General features: G+C 42.8%; 1 protein-coding gene across 3 annotated transcripts in view; it reads left to right on the forward strand.

The window, feature by feature from the left end:
• Window positions 1-848: 848 nt before the first annotated feature.
• fmnl2a (formin-like 2a) overlaps window positions 849-26,040 on the forward strand; it is a 75,098-nt gene continuing 49,906 nt past the window's right edge. For all 3 annotated transcript variants that reach the window (XM_079519096.1, XM_079519095.1, XM_079519097.1), the window contains exon 1: window positions 849-1,406. In XM_079519096.1, the coding sequence (XP_079375222.1) occupies window positions 1,293-1,406 (114 nt within the window). In that variant the 5' untranslated portion in view covers window positions 849-1,292. The remainder of the gene's footprint in view (window positions 1,407-26,040) is intronic.

Genomic DNA, 26,040 nt, shown 5'->3' on the forward strand with positions numbered 1-26,040 from the left:
TGTTTAGTACAAAGGATCACAATGGAAACAAGCCCCTGGGGCTTTTGTTATCTTTTTACTAGTTTTTAGCATAGCTTTTGTAACTTATACTGCCTACTGTTTCCTAAACTTGCTAATAAAATATTCAATCAAACTCTAGGATTTGCTGATCTGGATACAATATTTTCAGACATGTGAGAATTCCAAATATTTGTCCAATAATGGTTTGTGCCTTGTGAAAAATACTGCAAAAAAAAATAATAGCCTGCAATATCTGCTACTCCATCTCCAGTACCCCTGAGCAAGTGAATGGCTACTTTACTGGAACATCTAGTGGTCATAGGCTATGAGCTCAGTCATCTGTGTTTTGTGTCCCTAATGTGTCCAGTCAGCCAACCTCATATACCCAGCCCTATTGAATCAGACAGACTAGACTAAATCAAACCAGTGTGCATCTGGAGAACCTCTGTATCCTCTCCAACGCACTGCTTGCTGATGTAATCTTCTGTGTAATAATGAGGACCCCACCCTGTCAGGAACTCAGGATCAGATTTCATCCTAACATAATATGTTGTATAAGATTGAAACACAGCTGTGTCAGTGACAAACTTCAACTTGTCACGAAGTTGTGGTTAGCACTGCAGCCTACCGAATAACTGAAGAAATGTGCTAACGGAGAGGCACCGTGCTGTTGGCGGATTTGAAGCACTTTGATTGATTGCCTCTCCCCCCCTCAATATTAAACTCAAACTACCACAATGCAATACAGAAACTTTCGTCTCCTTAGCTACGGCTTTTGGCACGCCCTAGCAGCCAGGAGGCTTGCCTCTGAAAGGGCTCATTGTAGGGAGGGATGTGATTGTGTGCGGTGTGCACTGTGGACCCCTTGACTAGTAGCTAGTCAGCAGTGGAGGGATTAGCTAGCTTCACCCACAGACGGGGGGGATTGCTAAACCTGAATCATGCACACCGTCATTATCACCAACTGGGAGTGGAGCCGAAATTGTGCAAGATACGGATAACAAGGACACGTTTGGTTTGGTCGAGTCAAGTTTGCAAGTACCTCATTCTACTCTGAAAATGCTCCACGGGGGTTCCCCTCTTATCGGACCCCGTCGCATTATGCTGCTTTTCACACATGTGCTTTATGTTGAAGTGACCAAGAGGAAATAAACAGGAGAACTTCGGCTAAACCTTCCCAGGGGCATTAACGGGATATTTTCGTTTCGACTTGCCCGAGATTTCCGAAGTAGCCAGAGGAGGAAAGTTTGACTTCGTTGAAGAAGTACAGGAGAGGAACACAACCTGAAAACATGGGGAACGCAGGGAGTATGGACCAACACAACGACTTCAGGGGTCATAATATGCCTATGAAACTCCCCATGCCGGAGCCTGGTGAACTGGAGGAAAGATTTGCTATCGTTTTGGTAAGCACGCATTTAACGATGCGCGATTTGACGAATGCTTTGGTGGTCATTTAAGTGTTTTACCAACTCTTTGTTCTCACCATGCTTGAATGCCCTGGGATGGGACAGCTGTGTGTAGGTTGGACCTGCGTCCTAAAACGCCTGTTCTTTTGTTGTAAAGTTCTTCTGGTTTGTTTTCGAGAACGACGAAAGCACATGAAACTTAGGACTCGGGAGTTATCACTGCATGCATTCAAATATCTCTCTCTCTCTCTCTCTCTTACACACATACACACACACACACACACACACACACACACACACACACACACACACACACACACACACACACACACAACACAGAGCTATCTGAGACATATTTCTTCTGCCTTTTGATCTTCATCAAAGAAATGGCGAAGTTAAGTTGTCGCGGGACCGTGCGCAAATTGAATCCCACAACCAATCACATTTTAGACTCAACAAGTTATTTAGCCACTATTATTATATATGAATACATGAATTCCCTGAAAGCAACACCCTTTAGTAGTCTGTTGCTAATTATTGGTTTTACTGCGTGCCTTCCCACCTGTTTGAATGCAGACACTGGCTCAGCTGCTAATGTTCAGCATCCCAGCAGTTATGTTGAACACATCCTGTCCCAGCAACAGTGGAGGTGTATATTAATAAGTGTAATTGAATGCTCATAATCACAGATATTTAGAAACAAAATCCATCTAACCTGTTTACAGGTTGTGATGTTATGTGGCGATTAAATGTTTGTGATGCAAACTTAAAGATAGAGTGGACACATTACATAATGAATTTGGACACTGACACGACTCAACTTTGGGGCAATTATGTTTTATTAAGAGCAGATTATAGAATGTTATACCATTTGTACTATGTATATTCTCTTTTTCTGAACAACAAATAAGACAAAAAGAAAACAAAACCCTCAGTCATTCCAACCCATACTGTTCAGTGACATTACAATAAAGTAGTACAATGAAATCTTGCCATGGAAAACAAAAGACACTTGAAAATGATGATAGACCACACACACACACACACACACACACACACACACACACACACACACACACACACACACACACACACACACACACTCGTAGAGAGTGATGTCAGACTCGATAAATACATCTACGAGAGTCTAAATCTTAGGCTAACACACACACACACCCCAATGGTGTCCAATAACAAAATAATTCCATTCCATTAAGCATTCACCATTATGCGCTGCTCATTTATTGAGATTGGAAACCATTGTGTCAGCTAATAGTGGAACATGATTATGACAGGAGTATTTTTTGCAATATTCATATTATTTTTGCGTTAAGCCAAAAATGTACTGTGAATAACAAATGCTAACTTCTTGCCGTACTTTTAGGCCCTTCCTGGTCACCTGAATTGCAGTCAGGCAGTAATGACAAGAGTATGTGGAAGCACAAATGTGGGTCAGCAACACAAGAAGATTTGTAGACGTGTGACTACAAACTTGGCTGTACAAAGATTAGCCTTATTTCCCGTCAGTGTGTTAATGATTTTTATGGCACAGAGCTAGCTTTGTTTTCATGATAAAGGGAGGCAAATCACTGATTTGTGTGTAATGCCTACTTTATGCTCTATGGCAGTGGTTTTCAACCCTTTTCACACCAAGGTCCATTATATATTATCCATTTGAGCTACGGACCACCATTTGATGATATTTATTTATAAGACCCAAAACTAAAGAATATTTTGTTATTGGTGGATACGATTTTGTCCACAATTCCATACTGTATTGATGTTGGTACCATAGGAGAGACAACAGGCAAACAATCAAAATAACAATTCTCGAGTGACACCATTAGTGTCACTCGTTGACACTAATGGTGCGTTCACACGGGCAGATGAAACGATGCAAAGACACGTTGTGAGTTGATTTGGAGCAGCTACATGCATCGTTGCGCCTTTGCAACGTCATGTCACTGGCTTCCTTTGACAATGAATGGTAGACTATCTGCCCCGTGTGAACACAACATAAGGGTTGCCCACCTGCCCCTGGCAGGTAATTAAAAATGTTTTATTTGGCATAAACATTCAGGTATGACCGTTTTTTTCCCTATCACACAGTCCTAAAAATAATAATCTTAAATTAAACGGCAATTCAAATTTTACATATCATTTTATAATGGACTATTTACTTTTCGGGTAAGTGGGCATGAACTTTGGGCAAGTAGAACATGACCTGTACTTGCCCAATGGGCAAGTGCCTCTGAGACCTGGAACCCCCTCAAGGACCACTGGTTGAAAACCACTGCTCTATGGTATGACAGTGTAGCATGAATTTTTTTTCCAAACTACAAGCTCAAACCTAGTTAGGAACACAATGTGAGCTTGTTGACCGGCTATTTCCGCTGCGACACAGTTGTGCGACACAATCATGCAACAAAGTAAAAATTAGTCTTCAGTTTTATTTTCCTATCAGGGTGGCATTTCTTACTTACATGCTGATGTATACAATTCTATGTTGGACTCTTATGTGAATTGGGACTTCTACTGTGTTTTCTTTCAGCATCACCTGCTTCCTACAATTTATGAAAATGTATTGGTTGCCTGCAGTAAATACACATGGGATATAGTCTTGATGGTGGTGAAGGTCATCGCAGCACGCACAGAAGTTAGGTCAAGCCAAGGTCACTTTGCCTGTATATTGGCTGGAGAAGAAGATGAGGTTGTGGTGGGCCAGTTGTCAGAATGAACTGGCCTTGTATACATAGTCACTCCCAGTCCCCACCATCCTTCTGCTAATGATGGATGCAAACCCTTAAGCATTAGGAGAATGTAGTGCTATAATCACAGCACTTAGTGTTTACTGCCTTTTTATACCCTGATGCGTATGTCTACGCCTGATGGCTTTTGGCTGCTGACTCGATTGATCGCTTCAGTACGTGGCAGACATGGTTCTGGTGACCTTTTTGGAGTCAAGGATAATACTGATTAGAGAGAGATAACCCTGTCTGACCTCTTAAGCCCAAACCCCACCAAAGGGTCGGGTAACAAAACACTTTAAGGCAATGCAACTCATTGAGTTGCAATGAGTTGGATTGGTGTGGTCTACCTTAACAAACGTTTTGTCCCAACCTGACCCTTTGGTGTGGTTTGGGGCAGGCTTACACTGATGAAACTGTTGCTTGATAAAAAACCTAGTATGGCTGGCTGATGGGGCCCATGTTTGTGAGTTTCCTTTCACCAAGTCTTCGGTCATTTCTCATATTGTATACTAATGATGGTCATTCTTACTTAGCAAAATTCTCTTAAGATCAAAGTTGAAGTAACAATTCCACTTTTTTGCCTTTCTCTTTCAGCAAAGTGAGGTAATATGTATGTTTGCATATCTCTTTTGGCTGAGGGTTCTGTAAACCTTGAAAATTATGTTTGCAAATGTAGTTGGCTCTTCTCCCTTCTACATCTCCCCTGGCCAGAGGTGAGGGAATAGCAACAGTACTGTATAAAAGCTAAGCTGCCACCATATTATATGTTTGATCAACAGCCCAGCTCTTGATCATGGTATGGTGGAACCATTTGGATTAAAGACTTGTACTGTATGTGACCACATGAAAGCACTGACCTCTGTGTAGACTGTAATTTCTAGCAAGGACACAACTTCTGGTCCATGTTGTGCTATGAAAAAACACCACCTTCAAACCACTGACTCTGACTTTTAAGAAAACCCTCAAGGATGAAGAAGCTGCGTCTGTGAAGGCACAGCAGCATTAGGCCCTCTGGATTTAGGTGCTTTCATTACCCAGCAGTATTCGCTGTCTTTGTTTCAGTAAGCCCATGCAGTTAAAACGAACTGCTGTTAACAGCATTATCGAGTTAGGCTAATTCACACTGTACTGGTTGGACATATACATTAAGTGTATGCCTGGGGAAGAATGTACTGTAAGTGGATCAGACGTTTTCATATATTTTGTATGAAAGTGTAACCGCCACACCACATGTGTTGACTTGAATATGATTTGCTTATGTTTAAGTCAACTTGAAAGCATTCCAACTCCAAGTTCCAACACACCTCGCTTTGAAAGGGATTTTACAGTATGCTATAGTACCATAGTTTAGCTACAGTTGCAAGACATGTTGCTTTTTCAAGTGTTATGGGGTGACCCAGTTTGATTTCCAGGCTCAACCTTTATTTGTACTCATCAGATGCTGTGACGTGTCACTGAACTGAGTCACACCAATTGGAAAAAGTCAAAGCTTGCTGCTGGATGAATCTTCTGTTCCTACTAAACTAAAAGCTCCCGTTGAATAGTCTTTTTGAGAATCCCTTGGCCCATAGCCGACAATCACACTAGACACAGGCTAATTGTAATACAAGGCTGCTGCCATAAAACATCATGTGACATCATGTGATATGACCTTGACCATGAAGTGACTAGTAGACCCAAATTATCTTTGTTTAAGCTACTGACTGGATATCTTCCGGACCAAAACTTAATCTCTTACTCAGCATTTAAAAAAATGTTGTGTTCTCTGTGTTATTATAGATATTTGTTCTAGAGGAAAATAGAGCTGACCAAGTACAGAGCCAAATGTCTGAGAATCCAAATTAATATGAATCCACCTTATAAATAGAAAAGATAATTTGTAAACAAAACATTTTTAATTTACACACAACACAACACTGACAATAGTGTTGTCAAACAAGCCTATAAAGCTCAACATTTTTGACATTTTGACATTTTTTTATCTGCAACACAATTGTATATAATTAGTGGGGGTCCCTCTCTCAGCTAAGGGGTCCTTGGCCTAAAACATCGAAGACTCCTGTGTCCTGTCCTGGTCTAGCACAATAGATCTAGCTTTTCAAAAACGTCTTGTTTTGGTATACTGTAGGCTTAACTAAAATTTTCCGAATAAGGGCAAAATGGCAGCAGCATGTTTGCAGGCTTGCACTTCACTAGTGGTTGCCATAGCATCTGTGACATGTGTGTAGCTACACGGTAAATAATTAGATGGGTTGCAGTTGAATAGTGAGAGGGAAATAAATGTGTAGTTAGTTGGACAACCTTACAAGGTTGCTTACTTAGTATACACAATGCTGATAGTCCAGAGTACTGTTGCTTGTTCATGCTGACCTCCTCCTACCTTGATCAATTTGACTGTTGCCTAATCAATAACGCAATACAGCTATCACTTAGCAAACCGTTAAATGGAATGTTGACTAAGCTTCGATGCAGCTTTTATATGCATACCAGTTGAAACCACTATGACAAGTGATTGGAAGATTCTCAATCTATGTGAGTCACATGTAACGGGTTAGTCGACATGCATCACACTGGAGCACAGGAAGATGACTGTGTGCAACAAGAATGTGGCCTAGGCCTCACGACTGCTCCTCTGCCTCAGTTAACCATTGAGCTCTCATGGAAATAAGTTGTACCTACATCGAGGAAGTCGTGCATCTGCTGAGTGCCATTAAACATGACTTTGCTGTCAGTGAGGCAGAGATGTTTGTGGCCATTGCTTGTTTAAATGCCATATGGGGATGTTAGGCTTAGCTGTTGTTATAGCTGCTCTTCGTAATAGTTTGCCTAGATTACGTCTAAGCTGCTTTTGTTTAAAGGCTGCCAAAGGACCCTCACATAGCTGCTATTATTTATGTTGTGAGACACTGCATTTGAAATGCAAACTTCATGGCCCTTATGTTCAGATTTAGATACAGCCCTTTGTCCCATTGGGAGAAACCTGTTGGCTTCTCTTTTGGTTTTCTTTTGTACCATGTCCTCAGTCCACCCTGAGTCCTGTGTGAAGAATAAAGATATGTGGGGAACGAAGGTAAAGAGCCTTGCACATTGTCAGGCTAGCATTTTTCGAATGTTCATGCTAATAGTGACTCTTCTTCATTAAAAAGCAGAACAATGGCTGCTCTCTGGGGAGCAGAGTGAGGACAGTAGACGCTGCATCCCGTGCAGCAGGCCAGGGGAACAGAGCTGCTCTTTTATCCAAGACAGAGCCTGGCACCACACCCAGACCCAGCAGGCCGCGAGAAGCGCTCACCATGGTCACTACTTGGCCGAGAGAGAGAGAGAGAGTGTGTGTGTGGGGGTGTGGGGGTGTGGGAATGCGTGTTTCTTGGGTTTGATTGACTGGTGATCAGAAGCAACATTTTGTTTGAGCCACAGGATGTTCCCGTGCCAATTAACCATAACAGAATTGACTGAGCATAAACTGCTTGAAGAGAGAGACTTTATCCAGTAATGGCCATGCTGGCCTATCCAGCTCCTCTCAAAAGGGATGTGTGCTGATGGGCTTACTTGATTTTCAGGCGACTATACAGTATGCTGCCTTTAAATCCAGTCATATATTGCGCTCATCAGAGCAATGGCCTTCGAGTTATGTGAAATGGTAAATTACTTTTGTTCTAACCACCGTGCTCTGTGAAATGAGAAATATTAGACACGTAACTGTAATATGCCCCACATGTGTGCAAGCATTTGTGCCATGTTTGGTGAGGATTGGAATAACGGTGTGCCTGTGGCCTGGCCTCTTGTGTGACTATTGTCATGGCAGACAGACTCCTGAACAGTGTTTGTGTCAAGTTTGTTATTGGAGCATCACTGTGCCTGATAACTTGGCCCCTGGTGTGAGTATTGTCATGGCAGACCCCTGAACAGTGTTTGTGTCCTAAACATCTCCATGAAATGAGGGTTGTACTTGTAACAGTTAATAGCATAGCCCTAAAACCCGGAAGTGAGTTTGCAATGGGTTCATCAGACACAGTGTAGCAATGCATCATTCAATCATATCTATTTGTTTCACCATTTCCACGCAATTCTCTTTCCACACAATTCCTGCTTGTATGTAATGGGGGAAAAACTATTTCTTGCCAAATATCCAGTTCCCTGTTCTTTTTTAAGCCAAGCCTTTATATTTTCCTATAGTTCCTCGCTCCCACACATGGACACATGCTTGATGACATCAATGAGAATGTTGAGCAGTGGCACCGTCGGGACGTAAAAAGTGGAGGAACAATATTATATTCGAGATCGAGAGTTGAGACTAGAGACTAGAGAGCAACTGCAGTTACTGCACGTGGGGTAGGCTATATAGCCAGACTGGTCGTTGCGGCGAGAAGCAAGCATGCAGCGACAGCCAATACACAACGACGATTGCGCAAAAAAATGGAAACTGTGCTAGAGAGACCACCAGGAAAAATAAATAATGAAATAGACCAGTCATTCCCCAATAGTGCGGGGGGACATTTAGACCCAAATGACCCCCTCTCCGGCGCCTATGATGTTGAGCAACACTTCAACGGCGACTCTGACCACACTTGGTTGATTTGTAGCTGTTTTTGTTGCTGTTGGTGTGAATGCTGTATAAGAGTTTCATGTGATCCATGACAGATTACATCTGTTAATATCTCAACCGTGACGTTTTAATGCTGTTATGCTTGTTTTACTATGTATATTAATTGCATGTGTGGTTTAAAAAAAGTGAAACGTGTGTTTGTGGAGATTATCTAGTTGAACAAACTGTTAATATCATAAGCCCTTGCTATAGAGCTTATTTTTTTAAATGAATCCAAACACTGTGGAAAAATCACATTGAACATCTGTGTTGGGCTCCCATGGTAGGAGTAATTTCTGGTTTGGCCTACAAAAAGACACCACCCCTGTTGCACTGTATAGTGGATTAGTTTGTTTTACAGCTTGGCATTAGAATGTCTGAGAAATACATGTTTTTTTTCATGCTTGGCTCCAGCTTCCATACAACTGTTGATGTTTTTTCGTGATTTCAATCAATGCCAAATTAAATATCAGTTAAATTACAAATAAAGTTTTCCAAACAATTTTAACAATTTAAATTAGGACTAGCCTTTATTTCTCTATCCAGCCTTTTACTTGGCAAGTACCATCTCTGCTGTGGGTCTTTTTGTGTGGGTCTTTACTGTGTAAGTAACAGGTGTAGGCCACCTTGGTGCCCTTCTGTTGGTCGCAGCCATGCTCCAGTGTGTGAACCAGCAGGATTAAACATAATGGGAGGTGAGAGCACTGCCCCTTTGGTGAATGGTGATATGCATTATGGTGAGGTCTGGCTTTGTGCAGTGGGTCCAAGGTGACAGTTGTATTGTAAAATGTAATTGTTTGGCCCAAGTGTTGTGGAAGAGAGGGTGTTTTGTTATGTACTGATTGCTTTATGTTCATGGTGTTATAAACTTGAGCAGAGAAGCAGACAAACATAAGCTGCTTTCTCATTTGTTTGAATACTGGAAAATGTCTGGGGAATCAAGTCAGGACATTGTCCAGTGTTGGCCTTTCCCACATGTAGCATGCAACAGGTGTACGTTTCAGATGCGTTCACACATTAAGGTAACTAGCCTGTTTGATAAGGTGAGGGGCGGGGTCTGGATAGTATAGGGCAGGCTATGCACAGTCGCACACATTAGCTACTCCCATCAGTCCCATGTCACTTAACCGATTACATCCCACCGCCAGTGCCTGGAACCTGGCGCCAGTGCCAACAGAATGCATGAAAAAGGCTGTGAAGAAGACCCCACGACTTGCCTCAGTGAACCGGAAGTAGTAATTGGCCATTTTCTAGTCAGACCCTTTGTCTGTCACTAGGTGGCAGCAGAGGTAGGTAAGCCTTGCCGGGGGTATTTCCCCATATTTGGGTACTTTCATTTCCGGTTTCCCGGCTTTTGAATGTTTGCAATAGCTCACAATGTTTATCTTTCGCTAGAAACGTTACGTTAACATGTCCGGTGCGGTGCAATAAAAAACTCACAAATCAGATCCAAACCTCGGATGGATGATGATTGCTCGTGATATCCTGGTGCTGGGGGTATGCAAGGCGTTGCCTAGCAACCGGGCCAGTGTTAAAAGTAGATTTTGGCGAAACCGTTTCATATTTGTTATAAAGCTTTATGTACGAGACATCTCATACTTACCAGCATACAACGGGTGTAGAGGGAAAGTACGAGATATCTCGTACTTGACATACAAATAATTAAGCTCCGTTTAAAGTCTGGGAAACTTCCATAATAACAAGAATGTGTGAAAGTGCCTTTATAGTGAGTTAGCCTTCAATAGTGTCATGCTGAGTCTGACGATGGGCGTGACCCGTGTACTAGTTACACTGTGCCAGTGGCTGCCTTATCTTGTTGCTTTTCTTTTGTTGTCTTGTTTCACTTGAAGGCCTTGAGCAAGTTGAGCTGTCAAGGATGTTTACATTTTGATATTGAAGTAACACCGAAGTAGGCTACCAATTGGCTCCTTATCACATCTTGCTGTACTGCAGAGCTCCGTATGCTGGATATTAGGAGGGAGTGGAGGGCAGCGATCCAGGAGTCCCGAGCTAGTGTCGAATTGTCCACACTCTCGCATCGCATTGCATCAAAATACCCTCACCACAGAGTTGCTGCCTATTGGACAAGGCTATATATTCTTGGGAAAGTTAGTAGACTTTGTCCATCCTTGGCCTTTTTACAATTTTGTTGACCTGAAATATTTTAGTTTATTTTTTTCTCGCTTACGTTTTAATGGGGTTTCATAACAGCACATCATCAATACAATACAGAAAGTATACAAAAATCACACTTGATGACGTGAAGTGAAGGGCGCTCTTATCATCAATCATACATCATCATGCATCACATTCCGTGCTCATCCAATCAAATCATCACAAAAGTAATTCGGCCAATCACTTTTGGCGTCTTCACTTTTCTGTTCTCACTTTTATCTTCAATATGTACTTTTCCCAGCCAATCAAATCATCGCTATGGGATGATCAGCGGGGTGCACACGCAGATCCGACACACCAAAGATCTGACATGTGGAAATCTGTTCTGGTAATGGGTTTCTAAAATTATTTGCTGCAAGTAAAACTTTAGTCTTCTCTCATCGAAGAACATTATAAATATGTTTCCAAAATTCCAAGATACAGAACATTGGAGGCAGGCATGTGGAATTCCATATTAGTTTACTATAGTTTTACCCTTTGACTCAGTGCCTGGTTATTTGTAGGCTTTTGATTGCAGATTCCAGTGTAAAGTATGATGTAGTAGTGTTGTTCTGTATTATATTATATATTGTAGGTGGAGTGAGTTAAGAAAACGTCTTATTGATTATTTTCCATCAGCTGATGGTAGTTTGTAATTTAGTTTAGTATAGGCCTGGTACATCTCATCTGGATCATGTAAATTGATTGTGGGTCCCTTATTTTATGAATTGTATTGGAGGCCTGCTGTTTAAGCAGACGTCTGTCCAGAACAGAAGTCTAGTTGCTTTTGGACCTGATTCATAATCTGTCTTCTTCACAAATCTTGCCCTTTTTCTATATCTCCCCTGAGGTTCTGATCAGTCTTCCTCTTGTTTCCTTAATTTGTTGTAATAACAACTGATCCTCTGCATTAAAACAAAACTAAACATAAATGTTTCGTTTTTTCTTCTCTTCTCTCGGTTCTTCTACAACACTGTGATTGTATGTGGTTTAGCAATAGCAGGGCATTTTCATACGAGATCTCCCACATTTACAGGGTCCACACACATTTATAATTTCGCTTAATATCGGTTATACATTTATTATTCAAAATACCCACATTGACCCACATTTGTTGTATAGTTTTTGTATCTGGAAGGATGGACCGCACGGCCGAAGGCCTTGTTTTCGCCTGGTCTGTCCGTCGTGTCTGTGAGACGCTAATCTCCGGGACGCTTGGACTGATTGTAGTGTAACCTTGCACACACTCCCAGTAGGCCAAGAGAGAACCTCTGCCAATTTTTCAAATCGGTGTCATGGTGGCGCTATAATAAGGCTGTTCACGTTTTGGCTGATATTTTTGATCCCTAGATCATATACCTGTAGTCTTAACTTTGGTTTCTGTATTCCTTGGACGCAACTCCCCATTTGTGCCAGACTAGATTTTCCACCATTTGTGTTTACTTCAAAACACACATTTTCCGACTACGACTAATTCTGTCCAATGACACACAAAGTGGTACGCATTTAATCTCTGGGATCATTTGATCAATATGAATCAGTCAGACTTTTCAGATTCCATTGAAATTGCCTATGACTGGCTGCCTTCCAAATTTCGCAGACCCTTTGTAGTCGGTAGACAACCCGGCCTCACGGAGACCTGTCACCTGCACTCCTCGGAGTGCACTTTTCTTGTCTACTTTTCAGGTGTATCAAACCTGATTAGATTGTAAAATGAAGGCACAGTGCACATTTCTGTGGCTGGCACCGCTGCAGCTCATATTTTTAACTCTACTCAAAACTCTAGTCCTGAATGATGTGGGACATCACAGTGGCAAGCTAGATTGAAAGCGTTAGTTAATTACAGAGTCCCAATTTGTAGTGTAACATACGATACGATACATTTCAGACTCGAGACTGTTGGTCTTTCAGAAGTATAACTAGAGCTGCCAAGACCAGCCCAGAGGCAATGATGTAGCAAGAAACAGCCGTGGCAGCTCTAAGCAAATCAGGTGTCTGGGCTGCTGTCTGCTACCATATAATATGATAGGGGATAATCATCTGATATCCCCAAACAACCGTTCAGCTGACTTAAGTGTTTTCCAGACCTTTTGTTGTTATGTTTGACAACAAGTAGGTCATGCTATTAAAGCATATTTTTCTTTTCATAGTTGTGATCCTAACACCCCAAATGGCAATGCTACTTTTCCATCAATAAAATGAGTCATGTTAAGCTTGAATGACGAAGGCAGGGGTAGCTGAAACGGTTCATTTCTATGGCATATGGAGTGTTGTTTTCCCCATTCATGATTCTTTTAATTAAAAAAAAAATGTAAACCAATTTAAATCAAAATTGTATAATTTGTTTGATTACTGCGTGCTCAGATTGTGTCCTAATACATCACTTAGTCGCTGGAGTTACAGTACATAGTATAGACTAGGCTTCATCTTATATTCTCTTGTTTTTTGCAGACACATTCCAGTTGGCAAAGCTTAGACTTCAGCTTAGACTGTCACACTATATTTAGATGACATCTACCTATAACTTATGAAATGTCTGTCTTCCAAAACTCTCTGTCATTACAGTGGCTCCTCTATTGTACACTTTATGGTACTACACACATGCGCAGTGAACGCTGGGAACTTGAGTTGTGAATATGGAGGCAACGTGTGTTTACAAGTGTGTTCACTGAATATAGTGAGTGATACGGAATAAACATTGTGTTTACTAAGTACAAATCAACAATAGAGGGTATGCACATGCTTAAAGTGAATGGCATCGAGTGGCAAATCGAGTGGCAAAGCAACATGCAAAGTGAGTTTAACGTTGTTTAACGTTGTTTAATGCAATCATATTGGACATTTCGGTTTTGATGAATGGGCATTCACACGGGCATTAAAAACATTTTTTCACTTTTCTAAATTGTATTCTGTTTATAACCGTTTTTTGGAAACTCTTTGGAACATACACACGTGGGCGTGTTTGTTCTTTGTGGCTCCGCGATGCAGCAATATGGGACACGCGCGTGTGTCTGTTCGCTAAGGCTGCTCAATATATCGTTATTGAGGTATGAACATGCACAATATCAGTATCGCAAAAAAGCAACGGTATTGCGATATCGATATGTCGTCAATATATCATTCACTTCTAAAGCCAGCAACATCCATCTGTTGTTTTAGCCTGTGCCCCTCAGAAAATAAACCACCACTCCATTTCTCTCTTTTGATTTAGTCTTGAATAATTCATCATTTAGCCTTAGTCCTATTTAGTCTTCTGAAATGTCTTAGTCGATTAAATAGCAAAAACCTTAGTCTTTTAGTCTTAGTCAACAAAAGGAACACTGCGCAATGGGTCGTGTGTGTGTGTTGGAACTTAGAAGTTACTTTATGAGCTTGTGTGTGTTCTTTAAGGCTCGGCAAACAGGACACGTGCGCGCAGGTGTGTTTGCGACGCGTCGCATTTGCTGATTAGGAGTGATGAGTATTATGATTATTATGAGTCGGTGTGTAGGTGTTCCTTGTGGCTCCGCAACGAGATGCGCATGTATGTGTGTTGGAACTGTTGCAGGTAGTGGTACCAAGTACAAAGTCACTTTCGATACCTGATATACTGTGCACAGCGCATAACCCAAACTCTGCACATACTTTGGATCCCCAAACGGGATCCCCAAAAGGACTAGTAGTAAATACTATAGTTGTGATGAGCAGTTACATCTCGTATAATGATACTGTTATGACTTCTGTGACTTCACTTTAAACGTTGCTTGCTTCATAGATTATTGAAGTAAACCGATGATTTCATTTCATTTCGTAGCCCACGGCATTTAGATTTCCCTTGAACCATTGTTTATCCGGAGATACACACTTTTTTCCCCCTGGATTCATATTGTTTTGTTTCCCTGGAATTGGAACATGGACTCCACCTCTGTCCACACACTTTCGCAACCCAACATCTGGCCTGGCCTGTGTGCAGGCCTATCACTTGTTTTATTTGGTCAACTTCTGCTGATCCCAAACCCACTCAACAACATGGCTGGTATTTGGGTGTGTTTAGTATGCAGTTTATGAATCCAAATGTAATTTCATCCACACTTTCATAATTGCAGTAAAGTGTTTGTCAAGAGGGGAATTCACTTCTAATTATGGGCAGTTGAACTCTTCAGAGTGGCTGTAATGTCTTTTTAATGTCCCATCCTCTATGCGTTTCAGAATTAGAATTGAGTTGTTCAGACATGCAATTGAAACGGCTTCATTCACACAAACCCTACTGTCCTGACTGAGGAGGCTGCTGTGATAGGCCTGTGAGCCAGGGGGTGGGACCGGGGTCCCGGGGGATTACAAACTTAATCTGAGGACAGACAAGGGACACCTGTGCCCCCACAGAAAGCCAAAAGGATTATGGAAGCACACCCTGCTAATGAGTGGAAGACGTTTGCTTTGGCTAGCGCACGCCACACACACACACACACACACACACACACACACACACACACACACACACACACACACACACACACACAGGCACATGGGGGTGTCCCACTCATAGCCCCTCTCACCCTGATCTGTGCACCCGCACAGTGGATATTGAGGGTTTAGAGGAGTATGTTGGGTATGGGCCGGAGGCTAGTTCAACTTTTTTTTTTTTTAAAAGGCCATTTCTTATCCTTGCCTCCCCTCAGTAGCATAGGGGGATAAAGCAATGGTAAGGAGCCAAATAGGGGGGATTACCAGTGGGCTACAACTCGCTGTCATGTGAGGGCGGTAGTTACATTGTTTTGTGTTCTCTTCGTGGTCAGATTGTTGGTATGCTGAGATGTGCTTTACAAACATAGAAACTATTATAACATAGCCGGAAGTAGTAACCTCATTATGTCTGTGTAAATTACTAAATTCTAAATGTTCCTTGAGGCGGTAACTGATGCAGCCCAATCTTTGAAACGGAACAGCACACCAACTTGTAATTTCTAATATATTGAGCAACTTTTCAAATGCTGTCGTGACTAGTCGTCAATACCTGAAACAGTCAGGTTTATTTTCTTGTCGTGGCATGCATGTGTAATTTTGATTACTCCAGCCTGGTTTAGGAGCTTACAACCTAAGGCGATTTGATTTGTCAGGCGGTCACAAGTTCGTCTTTTACACCGTTTGAAGTTTTCAGATTATACTTTCCATACAAAAGTTGAGGTGGTGGTGCTGTTAGTGCTGAGTGGAGCTCGAGTCAGATGAATTGTGTTGGCGATCTCACGAGACAACGATGGAACAGAGTAATGTGAGAGGGGCAAACAGGCAGTCTGACAAGGAGCCCAGTCTACCCCTTTTCCCAGACTTCTTCCTGGCTTTGCGTCTGTCCGATTTGGCTCTCTGGGTTTGCAACAGCTGAATTTAAAACATTCAGACAGCTACTCATTCCAGTGGCATGGTTCACCAATGTTTTGTCTTTCTTACAGTAAAACAGCTCAGTTGTGTGATGTGCATCACAGTAATGCACAGTTGCATGCAGATTGTAGGGTAGATATTAAGAATTCTGCTTACCCAGGTGGCAAAACACTGATGATTAATCCACCACATAGCTCTTGTGATCCAGTGTGAAGGAATGCTGCCATGCAAGAGTTTGCTTATTATTTGTCTTTTATTCAGGTGCTGGAGAAGTAACAGGGTACATTTAGCAGTGGAAGTTACGTGAGCCTGTCAACAAACTGGCCTTGGACTTTACTTTTATGTTTTTGGTCCTTGCCATCCCTGACCCCCTCAAACCTGTGATGTGACAATAAAGTCGATTCGGATTTATTCTGAAATGGAACTCCCCAGGGTCTCATCAATCTCAGTTCTGAAAGAGATCTGAGAGGAGGTGGGTGGGATGGAGGTGATGTTTTGGATTTAATCCTTGTTCCCAGTGTGTATAAAAGTTGTGTGGGTCTGTCAGTGAATCAGTGTGATCCAGTGTGGCTGTTGTAGACATGCTGTTGCTCTGGTAAAACGCCTTGCTCTGGTAAAACGTCTTCCTGGACTGTATAATTGTGGCTACTGCGCACACATTCAACATGTAGTGACTACATGTTGAATCACTACATTGTAGTGGTTTACAAGCGGTTTGATGTCTTTGGCCATAGCAGATTCATTGCGAATTGGCTAGTAGTCGTCTTTGCGTTTATACGGATTTTGCAAAATAGTCTAGACTACTTTATACAACTGCATCGATCAATTGATCAATGTTTTTTTTTTTTTTTTTTTCATAAAGTATAAATCAGCCTAGGTTTTAGACATTGACATTGGTCAAAGTTTCTCACGCTGTTTCCGCCCTTGTCTCAAGACCAGCTGAGCTAGGCCGTATCGTGTGGGCCATCTATTTGCTTTTCTAACCAGCTGTGCTGTGAAGGCCATTTCTCTACAGCCCTCCTGGGAGATGGTGGGTGGGTGAAGGGCTTTGAGCCAACCGTCTGTTTCTGTTCTCTTTGTGACTCACGCTGCATAATGAGAGGCTAACTGCGTGCCGTGGTCTCTTTTAGGTCCTCTGCATATTCCTGGGACCAGTGGCTCGATCTGAAGAGATTGGCAAAGTTGAAGCGATATCATTAGCAACTATTTAAGTTTTAAATGGGGCTCTGTAACTGATGTAGTCCATGGCGATTGCTGTATTGATTTTATACTGCCCATATGGATACGTGCAGGCCTGAAGGAATGTTTTGGGGGAGCCTGTATGTTTCATTTAGTTGTAGCCATAGCCACTTTTCTGGTACATGATGGCACAACACAACAACTGACTAGTAGCGTGTAATCTGCAGCCACACCTTAAAAGAGAATAAAGTAGTGATAAAGTCTGCCAACTACAGTACTATCTTAAAACCCATTCAGGACGGGAACCCCTTTTGGGGTTCTTATACAGTAGCACAGTATATAGCAACATATCAGCCTCAGTCCTAAATGGGTTAAAATGATGTGATATGTAATTATGTATGCCAATTGGCTACAAAGCTAATTATTCAGGTAAATAGCCAGTTTACCAGATTTTGTTAAATTTCCTTTAATATTATTAACATACAGTACCACAAGAGAGTCTATGACAAACTGTACCTGGCATGGTTTTATGCATCATATCAACACTGCAATTAGTGTGCTATTTCCTAATGACTGTGTGTGTGGGTGGGTGGGTGTGTGTGTGTGTGTGTGTGTGTGTGTGTGTGTGTGGTCTGCCATGCCTTGTGTCAGGCACTGGGGTCAGGTGTTAGTGAAAGCAGCCGCTCCATTAATAACCCTAGTCTCCTCCCCCAGCCTGCAGGAGCATGGCACCACAAACGCATGGCCCTCCTCAAATTGCGTACAAACCTGTCTTATTTGATATTGTTGTTTTTTATTTGACATTTTATTTTTCTTATGCTAATCTATTTTGTAACTGCAACTCATGGGACCTTGTACACACACAACTCTTTTACACCTGTAAAGTGACAATAAAATTGGAGAAATAATTAAAGTTGTTGGTGGCCATAGTGAGTCAATAGATCCCCTCTGACTCCCAATTCCCTGCAGTCAGCAGCACAGCATTCAGCCCGACATGCAGCATCTACTGAATACTAATGCTATATGCAGGGTTGTTGAGTGAAAATGTTTCACTTGACAAAATATTGGACAGAACATATTGGACAGAACATATTGGACAACATTGCTAATCTGTGGTAAAACTCCCATCAGGCTAGTCTAGAGGCTTGTTACTACCACAGTAGTTTTTGAGTGGTGCAACCACTCCAAGGAACAGCTATGTCCCTATGGGGCCTATGTCCCTATGTTTAGAGTACAAACATGTCCCTATATTTAGAGTACCAACAGGGGGCACTGTTGCACCACTCATTTCAGACCGGTCTGATTTTTAACTAAGCACAATCCGCGCCGGAATTTCTTTCAAAATAACAGCTCGGGGTGCCGCGCAGATATGGCCGATTTTACTCTGTAAGCCCCCCCTTCCGTTCCGGACAAAAACAGGAGAAATATTTTAGCTTACCTCGCTATCATTACGATAAGTCGCTGAATAATCCCTAGTGTTCATATTTTGAACGAGAGGCATGTTGAAGTCAGAAATGAAGAGCTTAGTATAACCATCTGGTCAAAACCACGGAGAGCTCCCTAGATTAGGAGATACGAGGCATTCTTTCTGAGCCATAAACAGGGAAGTGAACGTCAACGCGCATGCGCAAACAGCAAGGAGTATGGTGTAAGAGAGGCCAACCTCCCAAAAAAAGAAAAAAAAATCTGAATATTTGTCTCCACCAGGCCGAAGGCATGGGGAGAGAGTATGTTTTGCAGTCCGTCCGTCCGTCCGTGTGTGTGTGTGTCCGTCCGTCCGTCTGTCCTTCCGTCTGTGAACAGCTAATCTCCGGCACCGTTAACCCGGTCGATGCCAAATTTTGCACACACACTCCCTGGATGCCAACGATGAACCTCTGCCCCAAAATTTCCAGAACGGCCTGTTATAGCGCCACCAGGAGGCCGCTTTGTGCAAAACAAGTTTTTGGACAGTACACCTACAGATTTTGTCCAAACATCACGCAAATTGGTACACAGTCTCTCTAGACTCTAGAGAGACTGTCCAATTTGCGTGAATGGCTCTAGAGCCATTCAACGAAACGGGTCTTTCAGATTTCTCAGACTCCATCCTGATTGGCTAAGATTGGCTTCCAAAGTTCGCAGGAGAGCTCAGTTTCAAACAAAATGCTGCAAATCATGAACACATTGTGTGATTTCCGTGAAATTGTGCACGCACATTCCCACTATGCCGAGGAAGAAATGCCACATGAACATTTTCAACTCAGCCTCATGGTGGCGCTATAACTGGCCGAAAAGTGTTTTTACCTCTAACTGCACGGATCTGTGGATAACTTTGTATGCCAACTCCCTAGAGGCCAAGAAAAAACCTTTGCCTGGAATTTTTCACATCTGCTCTTTATAGCGCCACCAGGAGGCCGACATATGTAAAACACATTTTCTAATATTACTCCTTCAGATTTTATCCAAATTTCACGCAAATCGGTACACATGCTCTTCATAGTCATGTGATCAAGACGGGTTTGTTTGATTTCTCATAATCCACCCTCATTGGCTATGATTGGCTTCTAAACTTTTCAGGAGTAGCCCGCTTTGTACCCGTTTTGTACAAATCGCCACAACTACTCAACGCAGCGTCCGATTGTGGTGAAACTGTGCATGCATATTCCCACTAGGCTTTGGAAGAAATGCCACTTGACAGTTTTCAAATCAGCCTCATGGTGGCGCTACAACAGGCCAAGCCGTGTCACACACACACACACACACACACACACACACACACACACACACACACACACACACACACTTTTATATTGCTCCTAAACATTTTGCCAAACATCACACACACACTCCTATCCTCCTGGTGGAGACCTGTGCTCAGAAGGGCACCTTTTCTAGTTTTCTCTCGTTTGATATAAATTAAAATGCGCTAGCAATCCGTCGGTTGGATTAGCTTTGACGTTTCCACACGCCCTACGGTCTAAATGGGTTAAACTAAGAGCGTCTGCTAAATGCCTAAATTGTAAACTAGGGATGTTGAAAAAAGTTGAAAATCGACTCGATTTTCGACTCATGCCTTCCGCGACTCAAAAACGTATGAGTCGAAAAATCGTTTTTATTTTATTTTTTATTTTTTGCTGCCAGTTAGAGCGCCATCGTCCAAGGGTGTGGGGTGAAGGGGAAGGGTATCTTAGCAACACTGAATGCTCTGTCCCATTGGTCGTGTGCTCGTATCATGAGCCAATGGCTGCAGCTCTGAGCCCCCAGACTAGAGTTCTCAATCTCTGCCCGAACCCGACCCGGCCCGACATTTTCGGGTGGGGCCGGGCCCAAAATGCACGATAATTAGTCGGGCCGGGCCGAGCCTCGGGCTCTGTGATTTTTCGTGATTTTTTTTATTTATTTTTATATAATTTTATTATAACAAAAATAACAATTCTGTTGTTTGTGTAATGTATTTATTTAATATGAAGAGGGCTGAGCTGGTGAATGTTGGCGATTAACTTTTACAGTTTAGGCTATTATACTATATGTGACTGAAGGAGGAGGCGGCGATGATCAGCAGCAGGCAGCAGCGCACCAAAGTGACAGAATAGAACGGTGGTTGTTGAACTTGCTACCGCTGGCTGGCCTCTGGTTTGCCAACCAAATGAGCTGCTTACTGCTCAGCATCAACTATATAACTTAAGTCAACTTGCCATATGCTTAAATACTTTATAAGACCATCGATTTATCCGCAATAGCTCGTTTTGGAAACGTCGGGGCTTAACGAGACACTGCTGTCTCGTTGAACCCAGCTGGGTGAATAAGCTAAATTAGGCTACCTAATCAACGGTAAATGCTCCATATAACTATGAAAGCGCCTGCACGTAATATAGTTACATGATGACCAAGCAATGTTACAGTCACACTGTATAGGCTACAGCTATTTGGTTTACAAATCGTATCGCAGCGCGCTGTATAGCCTACAGCTATTTAATTTCCCCATCGTAGCGCAGCGCGCCTCGTTGTGTGCCCACTGCCCAAAATAAAAGATCTGCAAGCTGTCGACAGACTCGACACGCCATCGAGCGGCATGTTGATGGTTTGTATGTCTGTTCTTTTGGTTAGGCAACGCACATTACGCGTGGTATGTGGGTTTGAGAGGCAATGATTAATGTAAACTATACAGTAACCTAGTAGATTATAGCCAAATTGACAATTGCCATAATATTGCCAGTAGCCTATTGGACATAATTAACTGCGTCACTTCAGAGGATCGCTGCTACTTTGATTCAGAAGATGTTTACTCACCCCTGGAAATTGCTGGAAACCATTAGAATGTTGAAAATGGAATATTATCAGCCAATTGACGTGAGTTACATAAATCCTTTATTTCGGCGACTAGACTATAAGTGCGTTCTCTGACACGGTCGTCTCAATAATCCACGGCGCCGCGGCCATATAGTGGCATTTTTATTTTTCATTTTTTTCTCTTTTTTTTCACTCGGGCTTTTTCGGGTTTTCGGGCCTGACATTATGGTAATTGTTAGGGTCAGGCCGGGCCTCGGGCCGACCCAGTTAGGGTAGGGTAGGGCCGGGCCTTAATTTTCAGGCCCGATGAGAACTCTACCCCAGACCCCAGGTTCGCATCTCATCGCTCACGCTCAAAGACAGGTCCGCTCTGTTCTGAGCTGTGAGCGCTCTTCTCTTCTCGTGAAGAAAGCAGGACAGCGTTGTCAAATAAATCCCGCCGTCATTCATACTGTATTTATTCCCCGACCCGACATTAAAATACGGAACAACGTGCGTCCCGTATCAGTTCATTACGGGACTTGTGACAGGCTGCTGCAGACACTTGCGAGTTGGGACTAGCTGATAGCATAGCAGCCGATAGCTCCGCTGCTCCTTCAGTGTCGTTGTTTACAAAATAAAGTTTATTTTTTATTATTGGGCTTTGATCATTGATGCAAATTCTAAACATATGGATGCAGCTGCAGAAGTTGTGTTGCTTAAAGGAATGCATAGTTGCGTTCTCCTCAACTGCTGCGCAGCAACAACAAAAAAAAAATAAAAAAAAATAATGGAAAATAAATAGGAAAAAAAGTCGATCGACTCGTCGATTTGCGGCCTCGATTTATCGATTGGCCAAATATGAGTCGTTTGGCATCCCTATTGTAAACTATCTGGAAATAGTCAGATCGACTTCAAACTTGCCGTTTGTATTAACAAGGTCCTGACTCAGGGAGTGATGTTCAGAGTTTATTTGGCGATTGTCCAGATATAAATTATATCTATGAATCCAATCTGTCTTATCTGGGTCAGGGTTAGTTAGGTCATTAATATGATGTCATATACTGGCCTCCACTGTGGTAATGGAGAGACTGCACTATGCATGCTGATAATGGTACAACGGGTTTACTCAGACAATGGGTGAAGTGGGTTCTTTGACAACGGGTACAATAGGTATTGCATAACTGGAGGGCCAACAGGCCTCGCCATCGCTCATCTTCTCAGAATCAGATCACTTCATTGGCTCTGAGTCTGCATACTCTGCATACAACAAATAATTGATAAAAAAGATTTACTATTTATAAGGAAAGCTCTAGCTCCAGCTCCTAAATGCATCTCTGACTTGCTTTCTGCTCACCAGAAGGGTCGTCGGATCATCAAATAATGTACTTGCTAAACCTAATATAAAGCCTAGGTCTGCTCTACTGAGGGTGCATTTGTTCACTATGGACCTTCTTTTTGAACAAATTATGGAATGTAATGACCCATGATCTGCAGAAACTGTCGTTTCTGCAGATCTGTCGTGCGTGGGTATAATATGTACATTTTGGGAGGGGTGGAGGAAATGTTACAATTACAAATATTGACTTTGCTATCAGTTCATTTGAATTCATCAGTGGGCATTGGAAACGGCATGGAACATATTAATAAAATCACACCCGTGTGAAGTAAGTGGTGCAACTCCGTGTGGGTGTCCCGGGGGGGGTTCCAGACCCACAGGAACGCACTCAGGGTGCCGGCCCGATTCCGGCGAGCCGCCCCGCGTCCGAAACGGTTGAGAAATGACAGTTACCGTGTGGGGGTCCCTCTACTGTAGCCTGTACTGTACTGTACTCTACTGTACTGTCACTGTACTGTACTGACACACCCGAAATCACCATATATACAGTTAATGTGCGTGTTTTTGTGTGTGTTAGGTTGCGCACAGGTGGTGAAAAACAACCATGCTGTTTTCGTGCTCAGACGCACCCACCCACCCACCCAGAGACACACCTAGTCACATAAGGAAGTGGTTGCACCACTTAAAAAAATATTCTTTCCCCCAATACATTTACTGGAATTGCTAGTACTAGTCCTTACCCGTTCTGAATATATGAACAGCAAATGATGTTCAGTGTGGGTAATGTGATAGGGGGGGGAATTGTTTACCCGTGTGGGTCTGTTGCGCGGAAAAGTGTGTCCCAGTATTAATCTGTGTCCGTCCCAACATGCATTTCACTGGTGACACGTGATTTGCGGGGAGATGTTTTTTTTTAGACGCAAATTCATTTAATTAAGATGAATGTTAGAATGTTTGGCGTGTGTAATGCAGGGCACATTGAGGTTGGAGGACAGGGCTCTGCGGCGCTAGGTTCCGTGAGGCGGTCCGTGCGTCGTGGCGTTGTGAGATGGAGGAGAGCGCGCAGCTGTCTTGCTCTATGCTAAGGAAGTACTCTGACTGACTGACAGACAGTCCGCTAAATTATTAGATTGATGGACAAATCAATTGAACATTGGTCATCTTCTCTGATGAGGCACAACAAAAGTCTATGGACTTTGATTAATGTTTGCTAAACAAACATCACCCCCCCCAAAAAACAGGACCCCAGCCATGTCTATGGACTTATAGTGTGCAGGGACGTCATGTGGCAGCCACAGTGGGCTTCACACAAGTGTATTTTTGAGGGGCACTATATTCAGCTATTAGTGTAGATTTTGTCTTACACAAACATAAAATTCCCATTGACAATGAATGGAGAATTTACATCTTATGTGTCTGAGCAAATAATGATGATGTACGATGATAAGAGCGCCCCTCACTTCACACAGGTGTGATTTCTATTTTTATTGAGGGCCTCCATTTGTGTCTGAGCAAATCAAGTATTTGTGTCCTACACAAAGTTTAAATTCTCATTGACAATGAATGGAGAGTCATGTGTCTGAGCAAATTGTCGCGTCTATTTGTGTCCTACGCAAAGTTTAAATTCTCATTGACAATGAATGGACAGTTTTACGTCATAGTGTCTGAGCAAATCGACATGTTATGTCATGATGTACGAAGATAAGAGTGCCCCTCACTTCACACGGGTGTGATTTCTTTTTTTGAGTGGTGCAAACCACTCCAATAACCAGCTTTGTCTGTATGTACCTGTGTACCTGTGTACCTGTACGTGGGGCCACGTAGGGGTGAGCATGGTTGCTATGATTAGTGTGTGACGTCACTGCACCACTCAGTTCACACGGGTGTGATTTTTAAATATGTGACTGGAGTCCTCTGTTGCCCTGGTGCATGCTGCTGTTAAGAACGTTTAAATCAGAATACAAACTAGGAACTGCAAAATAAATGCTAACTGAAGGGGGAAAAGCCACAGTTCTGTGTGTGTGTGTAGAGCCTGATGCCGTATGTCAAGGGCAGCATCTTACTCCCCCACAGACATGCATGGTTGTTGAGCCACAGATACTGTATGAGGCGAGCTGTCTGGGGATTTGTCTGCTCACTCCATCTCTGACTTTATCCCAGCATCACTTGCTCATGGAAACAGACCCGGTCCCAAGGATATTCCTCATCCATCTTCCGCTTGGTCTGCCCCGTGACCAATACTGGAAAATCCAGTGGTGGAACAGAGCTGAACAAACACAGATAGATGATCCTCTCCACTGAATCGGAGGGAAAGAGAACCCATATACGTTTCTTCACTTAAACATCTGTTATTTTGTGCGAACTACACTGTCGTACAATGATGTATGCATTAGGCTTTGTTTATCTGAGCCCAGCAATATGTCCACATTTTCCTTAATTAAATTGTAACCTAGGTATACTACTTGAACGATATCCAGAAGTCAGGGGAACATATTTCAACGAGAAGCACAAGTTAATTGCCCAAGTTGTACATAAACAGCTCTGATGTTAGCAGGCTTCTGAATTTACTAGAGCGGTGCCTGTGGGGCCTCTACAGTGGTGCCGTTGTGCACTGGCCTACTTAGAACGATGCAAGTTGGAAATGCATGCCCCACCCAGATATTATGTCTGTGTCCCTTTTATGCCCATATATGGAGTTCTTTGTCAGGCATGCCCAAATATGGAGTATATGCAGACGTCAGAATGATGTCGGAACCGGCTAGCTCCATATACAGTATGGACCCTGGGCAGAGGCCCTGTCCAGAGCTCGGGCAGAGGCCTTTTTGGGGCGGTTCTGGAAAACCGTGTGTCCGACCGACTCAACACCGGGCACTGCACCCACTGCGGTGTTGTGGCACGCGTGTGTCGAATGTAAAGCCGGTGGGGCGATCTGTTCTCGAGTTGCGTGTATTACTCACAGACAGATGTACAGACAGACAGAGACTTGGTTCATTTATAGATAGTAGATGTTCTTGATAG

The sequence above is a fragment of the Electrona antarctica genome, assembly GCF_951216825.1.
Source record: "Electrona antarctica genome assembly, chromosome: 13".
Lineage (NCBI taxonomy): Eukaryota > Metazoa > Chordata > Actinopteri > Myctophiformes > Myctophidae > Electrona > Electrona antarctica.